The sequence below is a fragment of the Gambusia affinis genome, linkage group LG01 (assembly GCF_019740435.1).
Source record: "Gambusia affinis linkage group LG01, SWU_Gaff_1.0, whole genome shotgun sequence".
Lineage (NCBI taxonomy): Eukaryota > Metazoa > Chordata > Actinopteri > Cyprinodontiformes > Poeciliidae > Gambusia > Gambusia affinis.
The window spans coordinates 14,344,234-14,363,768 of NC_057868.1; the positions used below are offsets into that span (position 1 = coordinate 14,344,234).

Genomic DNA, 19,535 nt, shown 5'->3' on the forward strand with positions numbered 1-19,535 from the left:
TCTGACGAACGCAAAGTCAATTAAAATCAGATGGAATTAAAAAGAAAAAAAGAACAGATTTTATGAGCACTCCTTCTTAAGATCATAGACGTTTTCTTGGCATATCAGGTCCCTTTCTTGCTAAGTTTTTTTGCTAGACATGCTCGCAGGATCCTCTGAGATACAGCAGTAAATAGCTGCCCATTTGGCTCGTAAAGCCAACTAACAGTAAATCTCAGCGTGTGGCTGAGGTCGGGCAGGTCTGTGCAGAGGTTTTAGCCTAATCCTAGACAGCAGAGCGATCAGAAAGCACCTTACGGCAAGTCATAAACATCCACATGCTGCCAAGTAAATGCCGACGTAAATAAACAAATGCACCATCTATAAAATGAAATAAGGTTATTTTTAGAGCTTTACAGGAAGGAAAAAAAAATGATGATATTGCACTTCGTCATGCAAAACTGATTGATAGACCGAGTCAAATGATCAAAACAAGCAAAAGTAGCCCTGCTTACGAGAGCAAAGCTTTCTTATTACTATGAGCTTTAGCAAAAAGCGGATGTGCAGTGGCTGATGTTCTAGTTTTATGACAGGGAAACACGACCTCAGCGCTTGACATTTGTTTTTAATTGCAGCTTCTCTTCCAGGGATCAACTTTTGTAATCCTGCTGAACCAAATGTCAACCCCGATCACACAAAGGATCAAGAGCAAAGACCTGTACCTACTGACACACAGGCAGGCTCAGCTACCACTCGTCAATACTTACAACAAACACACAAGAACAAAGTGCAAAGTGAGCCCTGTGTATTAAGCTACTTGTTTGATTAAACCCGGCAGCTTAAGAATGAAAGGGATGTCTCCGGAGTTTTGAAGTGAGGTTTTGTATGAAAGGTATAAGCAGTTAATATCTTACCTGCCGTAGATTTTGGTGGCATCATTTAGTAGAAATGAAGCCATTTAGTGGAAATGTTAGGTTCAGCTCAGGTTGAACCTAACAGCTCATCAGAGAGGGGCCAAGAGTCTAGAGTAAAGATCAATACAAAACATTTCACTTACCAACCATTATGACACTGCTGCTTTTTATACCGCTTCCATTTCATACAAGATTTTATATAAGGCTACTGGTGTTGCACCAGCTCCTGCACCTGTTTCATGTCTAGATAATTGTTGATTTGTATGTAAATAATGCAAATAAGCATCTGGATTTATACTAAACAAAGATACTATGAATATTATCTACTGTATGTTAGCTGCTTATAAACTTTACACAGAACCTCACTTTAGAAATTATGAACTATCCCTTTAATATCAGTGCCTTCTGAGGAACGCTACCAGTAAAAACATGTCCAGATTAAAACGAATTGTGTTTAGTTCATTTCTTTTAACACATTCAAGAACAATTAAACAGTGAACCAGTGTTGAGAGTATGGAAATGAGAAGCTGTGTGAAAAATGAAAAGGATTTTGCAAAGAAAACCAATTGTTCCCGAAATGAGGCAAAATATGCATTAAAAGCTCGACTTGAAGGTTAGAAAATCAACATAAAAGAAAATGCAAAAAAAATCACACCCTGTTATGGGTTTGACGTGAGCATGGACTGGAAAACAAGCAAGGATCCTGTGGCAGCAGTGTAGTGCTTTATGTACAGAGGAAAGGATTAGACAGAGACTTGATCCGATTGGCTCCCTGGAACTGCATGTGTGTCGTTTGTGTAAGGAAGAGCCGATTAACTAGCAGCATGCCATCCCAGCTATTTGTAAACATATGGTCCAGACGTATGCCTCCAGATGCATTGTCCAGCAGTCACAGAGATGCTCCACAGTCCGATTCAGCGTGAGAATCGAGCATGATGAAATGGATCACTGAGAGAGCTGCCCTGAACACCAAATGCAAAATAAGAAACAATATTTATATATACATATAAATAAAAGATAACTTGCCAACATCAAATCTTCTTCTACCCAAACCTGTTCATGATTTGCCTCTCGATACTACCTGGATATCTTCTAGGAAACTTAAATTCTTAATCCGAACATAATCCATTTAAATCTGATGCAATTATACCAGGATGCTTATTGACGGTACATCCGGCTCACATGTTTACGAAAGGGAAACTCGTCAACCCGTCAGGAGACTGGAGTTTCAACTACCCCGGTCATTAACCGCAACTCCAGTAATTTGCCTTCAAGGCGTCACGCATGTTTCCATAATAAACAGTCTGTCTTAACATCCCTTTCATAAATCTTTCCTGGCTCTAAGATAAGTCACACAAATTAGAAAAATCAAGCTAAATTTGGCCGTCTGGGACACGTAGCAGTGTGTCTCATGACTGCCAGAGTATAAATCAGTCTTTTGAAATGCTGTCAATGATATTTGGGTCAATGTGGCCTAGAAATAAAGAGCCTTTGTGTGTTAATACGGGGAATCCATATTCCTTGCCATTTGGCTGTACCAACAAATAACTTTCATGTGACGTCCCAGATGTGAAATCTGTGTCAGTGTTGGTCAGAATCTAAAATATCATTTTTGGAGTCTGGAACAGGAAACAAATTTTAATTTATAAAAACAAATAAATAAATATCCTTCTTTATAGTTTTTGAGTCTACTATAATTGTACAAATGATTCGACACAATAAGCCAATTTCAACAGTAGCATCATAAACACATTCTCATGAGATGTTGGAGAAAGTGCTGAAAAAGAAAACAACTGCAGAGATAAATTTAGCTGTTTACAAATATTTCTGGCTGCAAAAAAAAAAAAAAAAGAAAGAAAGAAAGACGGATGCAGGTTGACAACAAACCAAAAACCCAGAGCAATAAACCAATTAATTTAGGATTATCTAATTCTACCCCCTGTGTTACTCACTCAAGAGTAAAATAATTTAAGGATATAGTGTTTGCAAAAAAACAAACATGCTTCTATAAAAACTAAGGTTGAATTAATCACCCTTTATTAGGGATGAAATGGTGTGAAAAAGTTGCGGCATTTCTAGAATGCTTCAATTAAGAATAAAGAAAAATGTATGAATAACTTATTAATTCAATACAAAAACAAGAAGATTAAAATTGGTGAATTGTTGGGAAAAGCCCTCATGACCCCAAACGTGTCTGGAGCTATAAAGACTCATTAGCATTCGAGGCTGTTTGAATGTTACAGGCTGCTGGGTTCTATTTTTCTCCATACCGGTGAGGATTGCCTTTAGCTTGTGCATTATCTCAAATGAGTAACTACACAAAGCGTTTGGTTGGTCAACCTTTCTTTGTCCATTAGCTCTGCTCCTGTTCTCTGTGTTAGTACCGTTATGTAGAGATACACTGTGATAAGAATCAGATAGTAGTCCATCACTGCATGGATTAGTTGGTTAGTACATGACAGACTGTATCTCATGTCATTTTGCTAGTAATTATTGGAAATACATGCTTAAAGTAAACTGAGTAGATAACAGAAAGAAAGAAAAAAAAAGATAACTGAATTTTCAGTTGTCTGATCAAAATTGTAAATGTTCAAAATAATAAAAGGCGCAATCGAACAAGACCATTTACATCTGGATGTGAGTAAAGCCTAATTGGGAAAAATAGGTTATTTTTCCCAATTAGGCCTCTCATCGCCTTTTGTTTTGGATTTGTACTATATAAATACACAGGCTTCCTGCTGTTCTTGCTAGTTATTCAATTCTCTCATTTTGTGTTTACTTCCTGGCTCATCCCAGCCAGGTTCTGACTAGTTTCCAACCTCTCGAGGGGCAAAAACAAACCAAAAAAAAGGAAAAACAACAAAACCTGACGACTCGGTCACATTGAAAAGAGCAGTGAGTCATGATTCCTACACCTATTTGCAGCATTCATTGGACAAGCAGGCTCAGGGAAATAAATGGAAAGGGGCTGGACCTGTACCAGGCTAATATCTAGAAGAAATCTGGGTCATACATATCACCTCGTTAAAATGAGAACAGGCCATCCAGCTGACATTCAGACAGTGCCGCGAGCCGTTTGGAGCGCTGCTGTGAACTGATGCAGAAGAGAGGATTCTGAAGGGACAACTCAGTCGAGTAAATCTGGGTTCACAGGATACTTGCAGTCAGCTCACTAAACATTTGCACAAATCTAGGCCACATGTGGTTTGTCCAAGCTGACAAAAGAGCAAAGCTACTTGGAAATATGTGCGCTGTTAAAAACAAACAAGCAAACAAAAACAATAAAAATCTAAATTATTTACGGGTAACTGCAGTGATAATGAGGCAGGTTTGTTTTTTGCTTTACCTAAGAACGCTTCTCTTCAGCTCCTTGAAACTCACATGCAATTATTTTGTAGTAACAGACAAGAGTCATTATGTACTTGAAGAAAATACACTAAAAAGACACCACAACGGATCCCAATATGGGAGAAAGACACTAATGAATTGAACATAAAAGTAAGGTTTTCTCCTAAATGAGAATCAAATTTTATTTTTAAGGGTTTTTGCTTTTTGAAACCCGGTTCCATGCTGGTATGAGCCTTTTTTTGCAACTGCAGTTCTCCATATTCTTGGGGTTTTATATGTATTAAAACAAATTTAATACTCGGTCTCAGAGACAACATAACAGTCCCACAGTAAGCCTCATTATTGATGGGATGAGCTCTTCCTGGTTTAGGCCTACAACGTTTGTGCCAAGTGCACATTACTGGGCACATAGTAATGTGCCAAGTAATTTATGCTTAAACTAAATATCTTTGGGTTATAGGTATCATCAGTCTTTTTTTGTGATGTCGGCAAACTTTGCATAATTTAATTTAACATTTTACAAACCACTTAATTAGCTGTGAAGATAATCTTCTGCTTATCTGGAAACAAACTTAATTCCAACTAGCCAAAAGTTGAGGGAGTCATATATGAGAGAATATATGCCTCTCTTTCATATATGGCTTATTTAAATAAATGTAAATAAGATACATTTATTTACTTGTGATAAAGGCAAAATTGACACCAGGGGTATTATGATCACCTGAAGGTTTGTTGCATTATAACTAGTTAATCAGAGTAAGCAACAGCTCTTGTATAAATAGAGTCCACCTTTACCACTGTTTAATTATGAATAGTAATGATATGGCTAATTAGTGATGTATTTAACAAAGCAGTAAACATTTCATAAATCAGTAATCAGTGTGGAATAATTGCGTTCAAGTTTGACCTGTTGATACAAAGTAGCTTTTATGCATGATCTCGAACTAATGTGGCCCTGCTGCCTCTTTTACATTTTGTTATCAAAAAAATACTGACTTTTTTAAAATTTCAAATTGTATCTTAATAAATGTCTATTCAGGGCAAAAATAATCCAGCCGCGGTCAACTGAGTTGAAGTGTTTTAGATTTTCAAGCTGGAGGCATTCAGGTGCAGCTCTAAAAGCAGCAAAATGATCCTTTAATTGGACGTCAAGTTGAATTTGACTCCTTTCTGAGCAACATTACTCACCTGCGGCACAGACCAAGATTTTATTACATTTCTGCACCAAACAACAATCACACTCCCTGCTGACGAGACATACAATCAACCAAAAGAAAGCAAAAGAAGGTATAAGTGACAGATAACTGTTTTGTGTGCATCCATATGAACCACATAAAAACTGCAGCTTATCTTCCTTTTTGGGCTGGAAAGGATTTGAGCTATGAAACGTTCTGCATAGATTCTTGCACACAAACAAAATCATTGAAATTTGGAGAACGTTAAAATTAAAGGTGAAATGCAGCACTCACGGCTGGGAATGGGCCGTCTCATAACGCTCAAACGGATGACTGAGGTCGTGCTTGTTGTTCATGTAACACTGGGTACACAGGTCGTAGTCGAAGCACACTTTGCACTTCCACCGCATTCCCATGATGCCATGCTTCTTGCAGCTGTCGCAGATGATATTGGAGTGACGGACTCCTGCAGACAGAACAAGTGATGAAGACAAGGGAATGGCATTTCAGTTTTCTATTTTTAACTGATGGAAACACAGTTGTACCTACAGTGTGAAGAACTACAGAAGAGGATTAGGGCCACCGGAAAAAATAAATAAATTTCTGACTTTAATCTCAGAAGTCTGAGATTAAAATCAGAAAGTCAGAATCCTGACTTTAATCTCAGACTTCTTTTTTTTTTTTTTCGGTGGCCCTAATCCTCTTCTGTAGAAGAAAAGACCAAACTAAACCCTAAACAAAATGCTCTCAGCCCCAAGGCCTCTTTTTTGTCTTTTGCTGAACTAATTGAAGGAGCTTCTGAAGCAGAAGTATGTTGTTGTAAATGGAGCAAAATGCTCCAGAGTGTATGTGGGCGTGCGTGTGTGTGCGTGTGTGTACTTGTGTGTGTGTGTGCGTGTGTGCGTGTGTGTGTAATCCCAAATAGACCATGATGGGTGATGACAAGACCCCTGAAAATGTGTTTCGCAAAGCCTGAGCATAGACGATGACATACAAACTGGAATATGGCAGAAAAAACAAAAACATTTTCAGAGAACAGAAATATTTCTTCACATCATAATTGGATAGAAAATGTACTTTTAAAGTAAAAAACAATTTTTTTAAATCTACATTTTTGGGAGAAAAATATAAAAATTATTAATGAAGATGCACAGAAAAATCAGTTGATGACCATGTTTGTCTGACTTTGTTGTGGCAGTTGAGGGAACTCAGTCAGCTGTATGTAGTTTAGGTGTTTAAAGATTAATTCAAAGGAAGCACAAAAAATCTTTATCAAATAAAACTGCATTTGTTATATTATTTACGCTGCAAGAGAAAGAGGATTTCTGACAAATAAACTCAGAAGAATGTTAAAAAGTCTCAAAGTAGCATGTTTCTGTTCTACTTGAACCGTCCATGGAACATGTTGCGATTAGAGGAGTTGGAAGTTTTTTTTGTTTTTTTCCCCCACCAGGGGGTCTTTTGTGGGCTCTAGTGTCCCTTATATGACAGTAGGCTGACAGGAAAAGAGGAGAGAGAGGGGGGTAGACATGCGGCAAATGTCACCGGGTCCGGGAATCGAACCCGCGATGGCCGCGTCGAGGACTCAAGGCCTCCAAACGTGGGTCGCGCTATCCACTACGCCACCACAGCACACCCAGGAGTTGGAAGTTTTATGGAAGTTTAGAGCTAAACTGTTAATAACCAGGGAGACAGAAATTTTAGCACTGCTAGCCATGCTAAGTGGTAATAAGTTGCTAAAAGCAATGAGATGAAATGACAACACTGTGAACTTTCACCTAAAAAGGTTATCAACGTAAACTTAATCATTGTACAGTTTTTACTTAATGGGTAAAATGAATCTGATCAGAAGTTGGCCTATCACAATAAGTTTTGCTGGATGATAAATTGTCCAAGTGTTTGTGATTAACTATAATATTGGGGTATTTTGTTATAGTTTATCATACTTATATGATAACCTATAGCAATGTTATATTTCATCATATAAATATTGATAATGACATAATAATCCAGTTCACCCTCTCAAAAAGCAAAAATCTTTGAAGCACTGAAACTGGAAGATAATTTAAATCCTCAAAATAAAATATGACAACTAATTTATCCAGCAATTAATTGCTCATAGCAACGGGCGTAATCATGAGTTTATGCTTTAGCACAACCTGATCTTCAGTGCTTACCAATTTGAGCATTGTCATACAGCAGCAGGTCATAGGCAGCCTGGTATCCTGTGCGGTAGTTGGTTCGTGTGCCGCTGTCCCACTGAACCACCACCGTCTTGTCCGGGGTCGTCGTGCTCCCCTGCCGACCGATTTCCACCACGGTGCCCACGTGACCCTCGCCGTCGTCCTGGTTTCCCCACTTCCAGTCCAGGCCACGCACCACGCGCATCCCCACCTCCATGCTGCCTCTTTTCAGGCCTGGCCTGCAGGCTGCGGGCAAAGGCCGAGGCCTGGCAGCACAGTCACCCCTGCTGCTGCGCCTGCGGGCCTTGCAGGAGGAGGAGGCGGATCGCGCAGAGGGTATCGCCGGGAGAGACGGCACCAGCGTCGTTTCCGGGAACAGATCGGGGGTGACTGAAAGAAAGAGCAGGAAGGAGCGCATGAAGCACGTTACGAATGTAGAGGTAACCACTCAGAAATAAGCTTTGAGAGAAATAAAAGTGTCTTAAAATGCTTTGCATTTGGCACCAATCGAATAAACATGAGACGTTGTTTAGATCAGGTTCCAATACTTTTAAACAAGTTAATCCTCCAACCTGTATGCACTTTAACACAACCTGCGCACAACTGTCAGCAACTGCTGAGGGATTCGACACACAGCGCGCCATATGTCTCATTAATTTCAGAACATAGTTCTGTTGGCTGGTGGATCGTTCACTGTGTGTCATGGCATACTTCTGCAGAGAGCAGCTGGACTTGACTGCTACGCCCTGCTGCGCTAATCAAGCCCTGACCTGGCACAAACACACACCGACAGACTTGTACCAACATCCTTAACAGGATCCACAACTATTGTTGACCTCATTTTGGCTCCTCCGTAAGTCTGGTTCATTTTTGGGTAAAATTTCCAGAAGCCTAAAAGCAGCACATTCATCTGCTGAAACTGTTTTATTCAAGTAAAAACACAATGGGAACATCCTCCCATCGTCCTGTTCTGGAAGGAAATGGGTTCTACTTTCCAGGTATGGACAGATTTGGTTTGAAATGTGTCCATCAACCCAAAAATAAAAGCAAAAAAAACTTTGTGAGCAAAGTTTTTTTTGCTAAATGAAAAAGCTAAATGTACAGTTTACAAATGCCTACAAAACACTCAATTTAATCTGATGAAACTAAAACAAAACGTAAAACATTTTTGGACATTATGTTCATTGGTACATTTGCTGTAAAACAGGGCCTGGGAATGTCACCACATTGCTGAAATACCGGTTAGTTAGCTGAAGGAAGATCAGTGACCCTACAAATACCACCAAATGAGTTACAAAGTGGCTTGAAGAGATTTTAAAAAATACATTAAAGTGACCATAACAAGGCCCTGATTCCAGTCAGGGACAAATCACTGGTTTTATAGACAACTTTTGGAAAAGCTGCAAAGGCGTCTGCAAGCAAGACAGCCTACAGAGCTGACTCAATAATGACCCTTCTACCAGGAGCAATGGGCCAAAATTCAAAACAATGAGCAAATGTATACAACATGACATGCAGCAAACAGTAATTATTTTTGGTCATTCTAAACAACCAAAAACAGGAACCATTCAGAGTGAATTAATGTTTGATTTCAGTTCTGTAAACGTCTGAAGCTGGAAATAAGAAGCCAGAGCCTCGTCACATTAAAAGGAGGTCTAAGGACTCGTGTTTCAACTCTATGATAAACAGGACCAGTGGTTTTAATGACTGCAGCTGAGGGCTAAGTGCTAGAAACAGGAAGCGATACAGAAAGGAAGCAACATTTAGAGGATATGGAAGCTCGAGTCAGCAATACAGCAAGAAACTTCTGCTGAGGACCATGATAATCTAATTACACTCATTAGTCACATATGATGTACTAAGACACTCATTTATCCTCTTGTAGTTTTCTTCCTTTCTGATGCATACAAAAAGTTGTGGGATTTCTGTGTCTAATCAATCACACTACAAGAACAAAAAAAGACAAAGAAATTGAAAATGCGGGGAAGCACAGAATAATTCTCAGCAATAAACGCCTCTTGTGTGTACAATGAGTTGTTTTATTTTAAGTGCCAATATTTTTACTCAGTAATTTGCAACAAGTTTCCATTGTCAATGAAATAAAATGTATGTTTACAAACCGCTCTTATTGTCAGGGCTTTAAACAAATTTACCACAAATGTAAAGCGAATAACACCAAAATAATAAGATGGAAAGATGCTAAGCTAAGACTCATACTGCATCTTTATCAAGATAGCAAGGTGCATTAAGCTGTCCCTGCTTATGATTGAAAACATATAGGATGTGGGGTTTTGAAGAAGAGAACGTAAGCTGCTTAGAACCTTTTTTAGGTCCAAAATGTCAGCTCAGCACACATAAAAATAAAAAAAAAATTAAGCTGCCTAATCTTAAAGAATAAAGATAGAGGAGGTCCTTCTCACTGAAGAAGTTTATAGGAAGTTCCTTGTCAGATCATTTTAACACTAGAACTTCAAAAAACCTTAAAACTGTAGAAAAATTGCACAAGGAAAAGAAACAAAATAGTCCATTATTGAAAAGCAAAAACAACATAGGACCTGAGAGAGATAACGTTAAAAATAACTGTTTTGATTTTATCCAGTAGGTTTCTTCAGACTGGAAATATTATTAACATTCTGAAGCAGCATAGCAAGAGTCCTAATTCAAGGAAGTAGAAAGATCAGGGTTATGAGGAAGCATCAAAACTCAAACATTTTGACGCTCATAACCAAAGGCAAATCAAAATAAAGACAAACATATATTCGGTCAGTAATTAAAAGAAGGGTTTAATAGTTAAAATACCCAGGATGTTTTTTATTGATTATTGAGAAAGGTTTAAAATGATTTTTGACATGTTTTTGTTTTTGTTTTTTAATAAAATGAAAATAACTCTTTACAAAACTGACTGTCCTCTTACATTGCTTTAGTATCTTTTGAGAGATGTCTCTCTCATACTTTAACTTCTCCTTTAAAAAAAAACTACTGAAATTCACAAACACACAATCCAGAGAAAAATCTGGCTCAGTTTCCAGAAGAACTAAAGCAACATGTTCAGAAAAGTGAGGGCCTTCTTAATGAATCAGCCACTGGGAAATCCGAAATTTAAATAATCAACAGAAGCAAGTGATTAGTGAAACTATTTCTTGGAACTTAGTTGCAAAAAGGAAAAGGAACATATCCACGCTTGGAAACCAAAACAGCAACTATAAAGTTCATTTGTTATGAAATCTTCAAGGCTCTTTTATTGAAGTTTCTGCATTGCAAAACATAATGACACCAAAATGGGAAACTTTTAAATGTGGCATTAACTGTTTATTGTGAGTCACTACAACAAAAGCCAAAAAAAAAAAAAAAAAGCGAAAGAAAAGCAAAGCAATCAAACTGTAATGTAGCTATTAAACAGAAGATTAAATGAAATACCTGGTAACCAAAGAGTATAATACTGTTTTTATAACAATGTATATTTTTAAGTTTAAAAAAACAATGTTGGATAAAAAGAGATGGTAAATTAGATATTATGAATTTAGTTAGCAGAATGAGTTTCATCTTACTGATGTCACTTTGGCCCAACAGGTGAAGCCGCAGAGGATGTTTTGCTATTCCAGAGGTCGGCTGTCTGCTGTGCATTCCTCTGTCATGTTTGTGTGTGTCTGGGTGTGTGTGCTTGTCATGACTAGGCCACCTGTGTTGAGGAAATGTCACTGCCAATCTGCAACAAAGGGCTAGGACATACGGGATTACAGCTCTCTGCCTGCAATAACAGATGGGTTGGCTTCCGTCACACTCTGCCGAGGGCTGGTTGCCGATGCCACCGTCAACCGCCTTCGCAAAATCAGCCTTTTAGCTACAATGCAAAACACATGTACTCAGAACCAGGAGATATTTTCAGTTACAGACAGAAAAGTTAAAGAAAATTACAATTCTCGTGTTCCAAAGGGTGTTACACACCACATGCTTCGGAAACATAACTACATCAACTGTGAATTATTAAAAAAATAAATAATAAAACTCTGCAGGAATGACCCACTTCCTATAAAAGTTTTCCCATATTAATGTCTGTACTCAAACCTCTATCTACTGCACCACACAGCAACTCGCATTGCACAAATATCATACTTTAACAGAAATGCTTAGCTTGAACCATCAAATACTCTACAGTGTTTTTCTTCTAAAATTTACATCTATTCAAACACAGCTTAATAAGAGTAGAGATATGTAGCAGTCAGGCAGTGACTGGTCTTTGTTGCCAGGTGATAACCCCAGCCCTTTAATGTTTTTCTGTCCAAGTAGAAAGAAAATGATATGTGGTTTTTCATCTGTATTTTGTATGCAAAGTTGAAAGTGTGGCATGCGTTTTATTTGTTTTTGTTTGTTTTTTTAAGTCAGCCACTTTTACTGCAATATCCATAAATCAAATTCAACAACAACCACCTGCCTTCAGAAGTCACTCATTGGTAAACAGAATATGCCTGCAAGTAATTTAATCTCAGAATACACACACAAAAAAGGGTTTTTTTGTGTTTATGCAAAAACAAAGTTCTTAGCAATTTATCACAGAGCATTTGGGAACAGAACATGGTGAGGTCTGGTGTGCCTCCAAGTAGTTGCAATAAAATTTATTTCCAAAAATTATTGACTTAAGGGGGGAGAATATAAAAGCATATCACATTTTCAGATTCTAATATGATTTTTTTTAATAAATCATTTATTATTTTCCTTTACTTCACAATTAGACATAAGTGTACCACATAAAATACCAATAAAACACACTCAGGGTTTTTGGCTGAAATGTGACAAAATACAAAAACTTCAAGGGTTAAGAATACTTTTTTAAAGCTCTTAATTTGTACAAAAGAGAAATCTGTTTTTGCAGTATAAACCTGACCTGCATTTTCTTTCAGACGTGGCAGAGCGCGATTTAATGTAAAGTCTAGAGTTTGCACTGGTTGTCAGATGAGGTGTTGCAGTGGGATGGTGATGTCACCAGAGCCACAATGACTTTTTGCTAAAAAGGATCCATGACAGCAGACAGAAATGATTTGACTATTTCACTGTTGCTATACTGGGGAACCTGTTTAGAATCAATAAGTGGTTCAAACATCCATGTTTGAAAGCTTTAATAAATCTGAGAAGAATAAATTCCCTAAAAGAGTGAAAACCCAGCTTTGTTTTTGGAGCCCTTTTTTGCTTTTGGTCCTATTTACGTTCTTCATACAAATGTTAGGGTCAAGTAAAGATAACCTTTTTAAGCAGTCAGCCTGATTGTAAGCCTGATCGTATTTGAAAATGCATCTGCCCTTCGCAAAATCTTACTGATGAATAAAATGTAATTAACCACTTTTTTTTATTATTTTAGTTGCACTAACCAGAAATCACTTAAATAAAACCGGTCTGCTATTATAAACGAGGCTAAAAGATCACAAAAAACAACACATCATGCACCTGAACTAAAAAGAAGTAAGAAATAATGTCTAAAGAGGGTTGCAAAGTTCCTTCTAGGATTTTTTAGAACTATTATCTGCAAATGGAGAAAACAGGGTACAGCGGTAAATGTCCCCAGAAGTGGCCGACCTTCCAAAATTCACTTCAAGAGTTCATTGATGGCTCACACAGGAGATCATAACTGGACCCAGAACATCCAAAGCACTGCAGGCCTCACTTGTCTCAATTAAGTTAGTGATTCAAAAAGACATGGCCTCCATGGGAGCGCTCCAAGAGAAGAACGGCTGCTGAACAAAAACAAAACAAAGGTCCGTCTCACATTTGATCAAAGAGTCTATTGATCTTGACTTTCTTTTTGTGAAGTAAAAAAAAAAAATAATAAACTACATCCATCAAAAAGTCTCAAGGCCTAAATGTAACTAACTGTTGTCTTGCATTACATTTGCAAGAAAACAACATTATTATTCACTAGATTTTGTGGAAAACGTTCTACGGACTGGTGACACAAAAGCAGAGGATTTGGAAGGTGTCTGTCCTGTTATATCCAGAGGGGGGAAAAAAAAAATCAAACAGCATGTCAGAAACAGACATGGAGTCAAACATGGTTGTGGTGGTGTGACGGTCTGGGACTGCTTTGTTACTTCAGGTTCTGGATGACTCGCAGTAATTGATAAAAATCATACATTTTCCTCCCTGTTGCAATCATAAAGGAGAATACCGAACAATCAGTTTGTGACTTTAAGGTCAAGAGCATTTGCATAAAGGACAATTGTCCGAAGAAAACCACAACACGACTCAAAAAAGTAACATGTTGGATTTAAGTTCAGTTGCTGAAATCCAACTGAGCGGCTGTTGTACGATATTTTGCAGACTGAAAATCAATCCAGTGTGGTTGAATTAACAATTCTGCAACATTTCAAAATTCTTACAGGATACTGAAATTCGTTTGTTATTCTGAAACATTTAAAAAAATACATCAAAACAAGAACAGGAGACATATGTAAGGGTACGAATAGTTTTTTACGGCTGTTTATTGCTGTACTCAACAAGAACTGGTGCAGTTTTTATAAAGAAATTAGTAAAAGGGTGCAGAAATGGGAACCTGTTCAACACATCTGGTAGCAGAAGGGACAAAAAAAAAAATCAATAAGAATCTAGAGTAAATAATACGTGTACTAACAATTTTCTGCCTGCATAAAACTCCATAAGTTTCTATCTTACTTTTAATTCATAAAATTAACATTGTCATCTGTATCCACAAAACAGCTTGTAAGTCTAAAAATTAATGTAATAACATGTAATTGAGCAACCATCAAATTAATTCCTGACGCTCTACATTGCCATATTTAAACATCCATCAGGGATTACTTCAAAAGACGCCTTTTAAAACTGCAATAATCTCAACAAAACTCTAAAGACTTATTAATATTCACTCATAATCCCCAGAGCCTTTTGACAGCAAACATTTACACACACACGCACACGCACACACACACACACACAAAGACGTCCACTGATCCCCAAAAGCACCCAATGGAAACTTGACAAGATTAAGTCATTATCACGAATTATCGTACTCACTCCCCATGATCTTCATTCCACTTTTGAACATGCCAGAAGCCGTGCCGGACTTTGTTTTCGCACACGAGCCAACAATCCCACTAATATCCCTGCGACTATCGGGAAGCGAGAAGCAGCTGGAAATCGGCAGCTCTGTGGAGCGTCGCTCAAACTAAACAGGGGACTGAGCCCACTCTGGCACAATCTTAGTATTTGGTTAGCTGTGAACTTTGATCCATGCTTTGGAACATACTGTTTTCCCTTCTGATGTGCTTTCTTTTTTCTGTTTGTTTGGCAGATGTTGGTGCACAAGCAGGGTTACTTATCTGGGTGAGAAAGAAAAAATGTAAAAAAAACATGAAACCTGTCTAAAGCTGGGCAAATAATGGAAGCGGTCTATTCCTTTGAGGACTGTGTTTAAGGTGAATACATTACTTTTACATTTGATTGCTAATCGCTAGATGACTCTGCTATTAAAAAAATAACAAGAGGCTATCCAGACAGCCTGCCCTGGGTCAAAATTTGTGTAAAACATTGTTTAAAAAGTCTACGCTGTGCCAAATTTTGCTACTTGCACATTAATCTTTCAATTTATACCAGAAAAAAAAAATCAGCAATTTGTAAATTAACATAGCCATCAATCATTCTATTATGGCACTGAAATCCTTGTTTTATAACCATTTTCAGGATAATCAGGTACCAAATGTTTTCATTCCAACTTGTAATACCCAACGTGATTTAGTAACCCAAAATTACTTGCACAAGTTTGGGATAATGAGTCTGCAGGTTAAGGAGGGCATGGTTGTCAGCAAATTTGTTGCACAAAACTGGACAGGCCTGATGCCTTACAGAGGAAACACCACAACCACACAGGCTGGGTAAGGTGGAGAACGTGATCACAGGTTCCCTGTAAAATGGTGTTAAAGTTCATTTATTCTGATGAATTTGGGGAAAAAAATAAACTGAAGAAAGCTGGGAGGGATTTTTTTTAACATATTATCTGGTAAAACGTTCTGACCTTCACTGCCTGCCGTAGTTTTTATAACGTCATCGGCTGAGATTGGAGCGGCTTGCTGCTATTTGACGCTTCTGGCTTCCTAGATTTCTATTAGTGTCTGCAGAAATGGAAGGAAATAGTGTGCAGTCTTTGTGTTTAAAAATAACGACTTATTTTATTGTAATAAGGTTGAAAAATCCCATTACTGATTCACAAATTAAGCATTTTTTTTTAAATAGAGGATGAAAACCTCACTTTAATTTTCTTGTGTTACTACTCTCCTGTAAAAATCACTTATATTACTGGAAGCAATACATTTTTAAATATTTGTGTAATTGTTTTTTTTTTTTATAATTGTTTTAAGTTGAAGCAAAACCAACTCATAGGTAGATTGCAGGTAAAACATCTGTGAGCATCATTTCACTAATTCAGAGGTAGATTTAGGTCTGGGTCTAACATGCATGTGCTTTGACTCACAACAAACTATGTTATGAATTGTAGTAATTATGAATGCCGGTGATTATTTTATGCGGGGGCATCGCATCAAATGGGTCTAAATGCAAGTATACACCAGACTTTTCTCAATTTGAAACAGAGTTTCCACTGGTTTCCCCAAATCAAATTTAAGACCTTTTTAAGACCAATGTGCACGTAATTTAAGACGTGTATCATGACAGAAATGTACAAAAGAAAATAGCATATTTTATAGAGATGCCAAGCTTTTTTGCCCAGAGTGCACCTAGCACCGCACAGATTGGCAACAGAAGACAAGCGTTCTCCAGCCAACTGGGAATAATTTACACTTACCACTAAGAGACACAAGCTAGCTAGCTAATAATGGTCTATTAGCAGCTGGTTAGGGGTAGCTTCAACCACCTTGAGTCAGAATGTAATGAAGATGTCTGCATGTGATTCAAACTTTTGCCTGACAGAAAAGTCTCACAAGAAAAATAAACTACATAAAATAGTAAATAGTCATGTTATGATAAAATTTAAGACCTCTGAATAACGTATTTTAGGCCAACTCACATTATTTTAATAAATTTAAGACGTATTAAGGCCTTAATTTTATACACATGAATGTAAAACATTTTAAGAATGAAAAGCCATGTATACTATTTATTGATTGCACTACTTCATGTTCATATTGTCAACCTCAAATCTTCATAAAATACACTGAAATTTCTTGTTGTGACGTAAACCTTCAAGTGGCTTGAAGGCCTGCTTCACTTTTGTTAACCTGTTAAAGCGCCTGCTGATTCATGTATAAAGTCCACACAGTGAAACAAAACTACAGGGTCAACTCCAGCATCGCGTATCAATCACCTCAATGCAGCACCATCAGGTACAAACTGGGACAAAGAGGGCTTTGGAAACCCATCTCCCCCAGCCCCCATTTAATCAGCACTGCTCTTTTCCACAAATGGCGACACTTACAGCCAATGCAAACAGCAAACGGCTTACTTGGCACATCATCTCGCTTTACTACAAACCACAGCAACATGTGCAGCGGCATGGCCATGGACCGACAGCAGCTGCACGCGTCTTGCCTTTGCTCTTCATCACCCCACCTGCAGACACGTCCTTAACAACTATTGACCTGCAATATAGTAATAATTCCTCTTCAACAAGGGAAATAGAAGATGGATATGTTCCACTGTCCATCCCGGGCCGTTAAGAGTCTCATTTGTTGAGAAAAGCTTTAAAACAAACTGAAATATAAGAAGAGAATCACCAACACGGAGCGAGACGACTCACACTGCATCACCTGATAAATAAAGCATGTGCCTGTTTGTCTGGTTTACCTGTTGGCATACAGATGTGCAGCGAGATCGACAACAGCAGGATGCAAAGGATGCAGCTCTGATATTTAGCTACATGAACCCATCAGATGTTTAAAATAAATAAATAAATAGCCACTTGTAGTCCAGGAAAGAAATGGGAAATGTAGAAAAAAAATATTTTAAAAAAGCCTCTGTTGTGATGCTCTCCCTGAATGAACCGGCCGACGAATGAGGAGGAGGAAGAGGCGGAGGATTAGAAGAGCCAGGCCAGCATTCCAGGGATGTGGTTTATAGATCCAAGTCCTCTTTAAACAACATCCCCGACGTATGGACAGACAGGTTGGCCGTGTAGGATCAGAGCTGGAAGAAGAAGAAGAAGAAGGCTACTGGAGGATGCAGGCGGCATTTAGTCCTTTGTGCGTGGTGTCAGCAAGGATTACCACTGTAGATGAGAAGAAGGAGGAGGAGGAGGAGGAGGAGGAGAGCGAGAGCGCTGCGTTCAGCCTGACGTTCCGCTGCTTTCGTATAAAACTGGGCCAGTGGGCTTTGCTCTGTGCATGCTGTATTCCATCCCTGGGTGGGTGGTGGGAGGGTGAGCATGTGAAGCAGGCGCGTTGCCTTTATGGGCCAATATGTGCAAACACATGCGCATCAAGAAGCTCTGCATAAAGATGTACAGCCTCCCCCCCTTTCCTCTAGTAGCCTGTGGGGACACTATTCGCCCTACTGCCAGCCAGCCAGCAGAAGACAAGAGGGGAGGGGGGAGGGGCGCATTACAGGGGCATGGTCTGGATGGTTTTCCTTTTCTTTTTTTGAGGAAAAATAAAGGGGTGTGGCTGGAGGCAAATTTGATGAATGGACACCTGCCACAATTTAAAATTTCAGGCTTACAAAAATCTTTTTTTATTTTTTATTTTGCTACGTCCTCTGATTCCCTAAAGCACAGCCAGGAAGGAGCAAAGAGGGAGAATGTCTGTATGCTTCCCGAAGCTTTCACAGCCTTGGAATATTTACTTTAATGTGGCCACAGCTGCAAGAGACAACAATATGGTTACAAAAAAGAAGGAAAGAAAGAAAAAAAAAAAAGGAGAAAAAAAAAGGAGAAAAAAAAAAAACTGACGACGCAGCGTTCTGCTGATCCCGGCAAACAACACGTGAATCTATACAGCTGGCATTGGCAGGACAAGCACAGGCAAAAGAATGAATGGGTGTTTAGGAAATGGCTGAGACACAAGCTCATAATGAAGTTTATTACGGCACACTGCAATCTGGTGAACAAAGCTATCGCTGTCCAATGCAACATTCATGTTGGTGTGAAACACATGAAGGGAGGCATTCAGTCCCACACCTCTACTCCGCTTCACGGTTAAAAATAGAAAAACATCTCAGCAGATGTCTGTCATCAGAGTCAGAGGGTAGATTAAAGGTAAAGGCTTACTGCCAAGCAAATACCAATGAAATGGATAATAAGTAAAAAAGTTTCAATGTAGGGAGCAGCAAGGCAGAATGACTCGATCTCTAGTCTAAAAACTAAAAGCAGCTATGGTCCAATGAGCTGGACAAAAACATAAATGACATTATTTATAAAAATCAATGTAAAAAACCTTTTCGTTCTATAAAATTCTGAATTTTATAAAACGAAGGACTTAATTTGTTTGATTTTTTTTTTTTGTATGTTGTTTTTGTACAAGCACTGGATAGGCTCTGGCTGAAAGGTGCCATAAAGTTGCCTTTAGCTTCCAGATGGAGTAAAGAGCAAATGCAAATGTTTTTCTATATTCAAGTTTCTTCTTCGAATACTTATTTACACTTGAGAAATGTTCAAATCTAATTCCAGTAACTTCATATTATTAAACACAGACTTGTAATTTGATTTTGAAACAGAAACTTAAGACATTGAATAAATGCCCACTAAATATTTATTACACTATAATAAGTACAAATATTTTGACGTAAAATAAAACGCTGTCTGCGACAGACTGGCGATCTGTCCAGGGTGAACCCCGCCTCTCGCCCAGAACATAGCTGGAGATAGGCACCAGCAACCCTCCCGACCCAATTAGGGATAAAGGGTGAACAGAAAATGGATGGATGGATAAAAGTGCAGCAAGTGTCCTTAAAAAAGTAAGTGAGGTTGGTATCTTAACGTACTACAC

At 38.3% G+C, this 19,535-nt stretch overlaps 1 protein-coding gene across 4 annotated transcripts in view; it reads right to left on the minus strand.

Annotated features, from left to right (window-relative positions):
• mib2 (MIB E3 ubiquitin protein ligase 2) overlaps positions 1-19,535 on the minus strand; it is a 31,621-nt gene that overhangs the window by 10,005 nt on the left and 2,081 nt on the right. For 2 of the 4 annotated variants that reach the window (XM_044120630.1, XM_044120648.1), the window contains exons 2-3: positions 7,594-7,989; positions 5,711-5,882 (exon numbers count right to left, since the gene is read on the minus strand). In XM_044120630.1, coding sequence (XP_043976565.1) covers positions 5,711-5,882; positions 7,594-7,989 — 568 coding nt within the window. Of the gene's footprint in view, positions 1-5,710; positions 5,883-7,593; positions 7,990-14,619; positions 15,109-17,400; positions 17,891-19,535 lie in introns of those variants that run through there. The other 2 variants (XM_044120640.1, XM_044120623.1) reach the window with 2 other exon arrangements.